The following is a 6,639-nucleotide window of genomic DNA, read 5'->3' as shown; positions in this document are numbered from 1 at the left end:
CATGACATGCAGTAACGGTAGCAGTTTCTGAATACATTCACTAAGTATTACTATCAAGGCCCTTCTAGATCCTAGCCAGCTGTCTCCAGGCAATGGAAATGCATCCATGATCCCCAGGCCGTTAGAGCCCCCCAGGGCCAGAAGGCTGACCTGAAGGCCAAGGTTGACTAGGCAGAGCCCAGGGGCTCTTTTCCGACAGCCACTGGGAGACTGAGTGGTCCAAAAACAAAAAAAGGAACCAACCGATGCAAAAGGGCAGAGGTGGTTTTATTCAACAGTCTTTTATTACAAAAATAACCAAATGTATGCAGCAACAGAATTAGGAAGCACTCTGCCTGACTTCCATGAGAGTGGGCAGTCCCCTTTCCCCACAGCCCTGCAGGGGCAGTCAGCTAGCAGAGGAGCCTCAGGATGAGGTAGTGGGCAGAGCTGTGCACGTCCCCCCTCCCCCCATGGTAAACAGCACGCACAGGTTAGGTTTCCCAACACTGGGCATCCTCCTGCCCTGCTGCCAGGTCCTCAGTGGGACAAACTCTCCTGGAAACTCCCTTCTAGCCAGCCCAGAAAGCAGCAAATAGGAAGGATGGGCCACCCTGGAATGGTGGGGGGCACTCCTTCCCCCCAACACTCCTAGGTGGGCTGTCCCTGGGCTGACAAGGTTCCCAAAGAAGCCACAGTGGCTCCCCAAGTGGGCACCAGGGCTGAAGGGAGTGGAGGCTGGGGTGGGCCCAGAGGGGAGGACTGGATTTCGTTCCTAAAATCCTAGGGGTCCGGGGCGGGGGGGGGGGAGCCCCAGGAGGCTCAGGTGTGCTCCGTGGGGCCGGGGCCACTAGTGTGGGAGTGGGCAGGGGCTGCAGCCTGCAGGGGGCCGCCAGCACTGGGCTCCGGGGATGCGAGCAGAGGGGCTGAGAGGCAGTCAGCGGAGTCTGTGTCCGGGTCCAGCCTCCAGTAAGCTTCGCACAGAGGCAGATCATTAGCTTCACATAGACTTGAGCTTTTCCACCACCAGAAACCAAGGGAGAGACAGGAGCAGGCAGAGATGAAGCCAGGGAAGGAAAGCAAGATAGAAGCAGTTAAGGAAACACAGATCACACCCCAGACCTGCATTCCCCTCCTCCCGTGTGCACGGGGAGCTGCGCCTGCTTCCGGGTCCTCCAGGGGCTCCTACAGGGACCCATTTGGGACCAGCCACTGGCAGGCTGTGTGACCTCGGCAGGTCCCTTCCACTGACCCATCCGTGTCCCTCCTGGCTCCGGCTGCCTTCCTCCTGCAGGGAGCTGCCAGCTCCACTCTCTAGCTGCAGGAACCAGCGTCCAGAGGTGGTCTCCACGGTCCCTGCACTTCTCAAGGGCCCTGGGGGCAGAGACCCTGTCTACTCTCTGGGCCTGGGACTCAGCCTGAATGGGGTGGCGGTTAGAAGCAGAGGCCCTGGCGTTCTGTCCTGCAGCCCTGCACCAGCTGTGTGACCTCAAACAGGACCCCAGCACCTTGAACTCAGGCTCCCGTCTCTAACACGGGGACAGTCTACGGCCATGCCACGCTGAACGCACCAGATCTTGTCTAGTGTGGGGACAGCACGGCTGGCCTCTTAGGGCAGGGATGCAGGTGAACAGAGCATGGCTCGTGGAGGCCGTCCAGGGGGCGAGTGGGGCATACGCCCATCCCCACACTTGTCCCACGGGCTTCCTCCCGAATCCTGCCTCTCGCTCCCGCCCCCAGCATCCAGCCTCAGAACCATCCTGGACACAGAGCAGAGTTTTGCGGAGAGTGGAGGGCGAGAGGCAGAGAAAGCAAATCGTGAGCAGAAAGCGGGGAAGCGAGCGTGTGGGCAGCGGAGACGCACACGGAGAACGGGCTGAGCGCTGGTGGCTGGGGCGGGGACACGCCGCCTGTGTAGGGGACAAGCAGGGAGGGGCCCACAGCCGGCTAGCCCTGACTCAGCTGAGCCCCGGCCACCACAGGCATTTACAGACGGAGGGCCTCAGCCTCTCGAAGACCCCAGGCTGGACTAGAAACCCCCCTGAGCCAGACTGACGGCCTGGAGCCAGGACAGGAGGAGCCTGGCTCTCAGGCGTTCCCCTTCAGCCCCCATTGCCCTCAATCTCAAGAGGCAGGGCTAAGCTCTCTCCTGCAGACATTCAGTCCATGGCCCTGGCCCATGGGGGCCACAAGGGGGCAAACACAAGGACATAAGGAACAATGCCCCCAGCAGGGTCTGAACCCCCCCAGGGACCACTCTGGACCCCTCCCTGAAGGCTACTATGCAGGAGGCACTTGCTGTGTGTCTGCTGAGCCAGTAGGCATCAGGGATGAGAGGTGGCCGCAGAACCCTCTGGAAGAGTTTAAACCACTCCAACCGAGCAGTGACACTCGTCCCTTCCCACGAAGGTAAAGGCAGGAGGGACCGTGAGGGGTGGCACTGGAACGCACACAGAAATCAAGCCTCAGGCCACAGACACGCTGGCTCTGGGCATCTTTGGCCCCAGCCTGGCCACCACGGGACAGAAAGGAGCAATGAAAATTCATGACAGGAAAGACACGTTTATCCAGCAAGGGCGAGGGGGTGCCAACCCCGCGTCTGCTGGAGTGAGTCTTGATTTTTCCAAGCTAACGACGGATGTGCGAGGCCTCTCCAGCCTCAGCTTCCCCGTAAGTAAATTACACCTGGATTCTGATTTCCTGGGGTCCCTCCAGCTCAAACTGCCTTGGTTTCGGAATTGTAAGCAGGCCACGAGGGCTGGCGTCACACGCCTTGCCTATTGCTGTGATTGGGCCTAGAGCGCAGGAGGGCTGTGATCTGTGAATAATGCTGAGCTGAATGGGAACTCTGGTCCAAGTGCCCAGGCCTGGCGTTCAAGGCCACACTCCACTTGGATTTTCTCCTCCTCCTTCCCAGGAACCCCCACCCCGACACACACAGAGTGGGTGTTCGGTGACACCCATGGCGAATCACAACCCTGGGCAAGCACTGGGGTCCTGGACAGGGGCTGGGTAGCCAAGAGCGCTGGCCCCGCATGGCTGGGATGTTTAGACCTGGATTAGACGATTAAGACAGACAGATGGGCCCCCAGACAGAAACGCTGGCCTGGCCCTCCCAACCCTTGAGGCTCTGATTTTCATTCTGATGCCCGGGCCCCGGGAGGCAGCATCAGCTGTCTGTTGATCAGATGTTCTGACTCTGAGGTCTGCTCTGAAACCCAGACAAAGGGTTCTGTTGCCAAGACCAGGAAGGGTTTGGAAGCAAGGACCTTCAGGCTGCCGGGTGGGGTTGGGCCACCCCTGCTGGCCGGGCCCGGGTCCGCAGGTCCGCTGTGCACGGGGTCCAGCCCTATTTGTACCTGGACGAGTAATACTCCTCCTCCAGCTCGTACAGGTCGATGGAGACCTCGTCCCGCAGCGCGACGAGCTTCCGGTCACACTCCTCCTGCAGGGCACGCAGCTGCTGGCGGCGCTGGTCGATGGCCTCATTCACCGACGGGAAGTCATTGAGGATGAGGAACTGCTTGAGGTCAGACACCAGCTTCATCAGGGACTCGCCGGCTCGGACCTGCGGCCGTGGGGATCAAGCGGCATGGTGAGGGGCCGCCTGCCTCCGTGTGCCTGACGCTGGGTAGGCAATGGCAGCGGTGGCCTCACCCGCGAAGTGGGGCCGCGGCACTCACACAGGGCCATCGCCAGGAGTGAGGGTCTAGGAGGTGAGCGAGGGGAGGGCAGGGTCCCCGGCAGCCGCCGCAGGCACGTGAACTGCTGCCATGGCAGGTGCCAGCGGGCCTCTGGCTTCCACTCCTGCAGGTATGATGGCCGGTCGCACACTTTATTCAATCACGTATCCTGCTTCTGAAAACCTCAAACCCCAGACAAAACTGCCGTCCATTTAACCTGCCCTGTTCTTCCTCAGTCAGGGCCATCATACCTGCCAGTTGTAGGTCCTACCGTTTAGGACCCTGCGCTATGCATTTCCATCCTGGGTGTGTGGACCCATGGAAACGCTTGGTGGCTTTGCTTGTTCCGTGGCATTGAAAGGGATCAAGATGCCTGTCCTGTTTCATCTGGCCGTTTGCTTTTCGCATTTATAAAACCTTTACTTATAAGAAACCTTCGTGTATAGAGAACCTGCACTTACAGAGAATCTTCAGAGAGGAAGGGCTGACCTCTTTGTAACCCTGCCCAGCACTGGACAGAGTGGCCGCACCCACTACCTGCCAGCCCCTCCCTCAGCTGCCGAGGAAAGCCCTCCTCTCGAAGGGAGGCTTGCCCCTCTGCCCCCGGGAACCCCAGTAGACCACAGGCTTCTGGCGCCTGGACTGTCCCCTCCACCTGGTGACTCACGATGTTGGCGGCTCTCACGTGCATCTCGTAGTTGTCCTGCTCGCCCTGAGTGGCCCTCGACACCTGCGTCTCGTCCTCAACCTGGAGGGCACGTGAGAAAGTCCGGCGTGGGCAGACGCCCCGGCCCACAGGTGCCCAGTGGCGGCGCTGGTGCACCCATACTCGTCACACCCTGTGGCCTGTCTTGCCCTCTGCACCAGGTGCTGCCCCCAGGCCTCAGGCCGCGTGCCCCAGCGCCCCCACCCCCCGCCCCGTTCTAAGGAGGTGAGGGGCACCCTCACAGGACCAACAGATGCCCAAGTACAGGGCTGCTGGGCCAGGGCCAAGGAGGGGTTGGCCCCATCTTTTCAGCTCGTGCACTCAGCGACCTCCTGAATGGATGAAGAAAAGGACAGTGTATTTTTTTAAGTGACCATTTTCTAAGGATTTTCTGGATGCCAGGCACTGTGTAAAGCACTTGACCATCATCTTAGGAAACTCTCACTGAAGCCTGGACAATCTTCCCGGGGGGCAGACCTGAAGCCGGGACAGACCTGAGTGCACTCCAGGTGTCTCAGACGGTCAATGGAGAACCCAGGAGTCCTGCCCCACCTGTCCTGTCCAAGGTCCGGGCTATTAACTGTTCCAACCCACCCACCAGGCCAGGATGCAGGCAGGGGTCAGGGCACTCTAAGTGGTAGGGACCCCGATTTCCCAGGTCCCAATCCCAGCCCTGTTGGATATTCACAAAATATCCTGACTTGGGGCAGATGCTAAAGCTTCTGAGTCTCTGTTCCCTCCTCTGAAAAGGAATTGGAGAGCAATGACCTGCCCTATAACATTCTCGTGACGATTGAATGGGACGAGACACACAGGGCCCTCACAGCTCAGCCTGACACTACGTGAGCACTAGATGTCACTGACAGCACTGACTGCCATCGTCACTACTACGGCTCAAGTGAGTTACAGGACTGGACAGTCATGCAGAAATGCATCCCCACTGGTCAGTGGGCTTGCCTGCCCAGAACCGGCTGCTGACCCTCTCTCTGCCCACATGAGGGGCTTTCCCCAGCTTCTCTCCGGACCACATGCGCTCACAATAGTCCCAAGTGACTGCTTTAGGCCGATAAACTCATCCAGCCAGACAAGGACGCCATGCTGCAGGGGACACTGAGGCACTGAGAAGTGAAGACCTCATCCAACCCCCTGCTGCTAGTAAGTGACGCTGGATCCCGGCACTGTGGCTGGAGTCCCATACAAATGCCTCCCCAGGGCCTGTGATTGGCCGGGTGATTTACCTGTCTCCCTGTTTGCTGCGGTCACCCCCTCCCCCACACCCCCACCCCCGGCCCTCTCAAACGTTCTCCCCATGGGGACGAGGGTCCTGCCTGGGGGCTCACTGCAGGATGGCCACCACCCGGCTGGGAGCACCCACGTGCAGTGGGTGCTGTTGAAAGCGGACGCCCCGACTCAGCTCTGCTCACTACTGTACTGGTCTTCAAGGGAGCCGGAGACCGGCGGCCCCACCCACCTTGGCGGTCTTGATGATCTCGGTGAAGTTGTCCATGATGGACTTGACGTCGTCCTTAAGCCGCTTGTTGTAAGACTGCAGCAGAGTCTCCTTGCTCTGCGGCAGGGCTCTCTGCTGGGCCATGGCGGGGCCTCAGGCAGCGCAGGACGGGGTGGGGGGCACCTGGAAGCGAGTCTGGGTGTGAGCAGGCCAGCTCCGGCCTCTCTCTCCGCTGCAGGCGCCAGCCTGGGTAGGCCCCTCGGGCAGGCTCTCCGGAGATGCCCTTTCCGCCAAACGCGCGCTACGGGCTCTCCTCTGGTCCGCGCCCCCTCGGCCGGACCCCGACGACCACTCGGCCGGCGCCGGCGTAGCCCTCTCGGAGGCCAGGCTGACGCACGTCCCCGCCGGCCCGCGCGGACCCGAGGAGCCGCTTGGGTCCTATCCCGACTCTGACTCCCCCGTCTCCACGCCGGGGGCCCTGGAGGGCCGCCCCACGAGGCGTCGGGGCTCCTCCGTCCCGGGACCGACAGCCCTCCCGCCCCGCGCCAGGTGCCTCCGGGCTGCGCGCGCGCTCCCGCGCGGCGAGGCTCCCCGACCGAACTCGCGGGGGAGTAAACCCCACCAGAAGGACGCCGACCGAGCCACGCCGCCCCAGCTCCCGCAGTGGGTCCGCAGAGCCGGGGCCCGCTGGGTACCTCGCTGGGGGCGGAGTGGGGGGGACAAGCGCGCGCCCCTCCGGGTCAGTCTCCGCGGTCCTTCCCTGGGGCTCCCACGGTTCTTCCTGGTCTAGGTACCGCCCCCGACCGAGCGGGAGGGAAAAC

The 6,639-nt window shown here is 61.5% G+C and overlaps 1 protein-coding gene across 3 annotated transcripts; it reads right to left on the bottom strand.

The window, feature by feature from the left end:
• Positions 1–246: 246 nt before the first annotated feature.
• MED22 (mediator complex subunit 22) lies at positions 247–6,634 on the bottom strand. 3 transcript variants are annotated; one of them, XM_043916469.1, is made up of 5 exons: positions 6,514–6,634; positions 5,840–6,001; positions 4,318–4,410; positions 3,339–3,547; positions 247–994 (listed from the first exon to the last, which is right to left on the bottom strand). In XM_043916469.1, exons 2-5 carry the CDS (start codon positions 5,960–5,962, stop codon positions 802–804), a joined length of 618 nt encoding a protein of 205 aa, XP_043772404.1. In that variant the 5' UTR covers positions 5,963–6,001; positions 6,514–6,634; the 3' UTR covers positions 247–801. The 3 variants fall into 3 exon arrangements, with proteins under 3 accessions (XP_043772404.1, XP_043772405.1, XP_043772406.1); XM_043916470.1 differs by having other exon boundaries at positions 4,330–4,410; XM_043916471.1 differs by lacking the exon at positions 6,514–6,634 and adding an exon at positions 6,441–6,505 and having other exon boundaries at positions 247–3,547; positions 4,330–4,410.
• Positions 6,635–6,639: the final 5 nt, after the last annotated feature.

Source organism: Cervus elaphus, chromosome 11, assembly GCF_910594005.1.
Source record: "Cervus elaphus chromosome 11, mCerEla1.1, whole genome shotgun sequence".
Taxonomy (NCBI): domain Eukaryota; kingdom Metazoa; phylum Chordata; class Mammalia; order Artiodactyla; family Cervidae; genus Cervus; species Cervus elaphus.
Note: the sequence above shows the minus strand (reverse complement) of the source record. Positions and strands in the feature narration are given on the sequence as shown.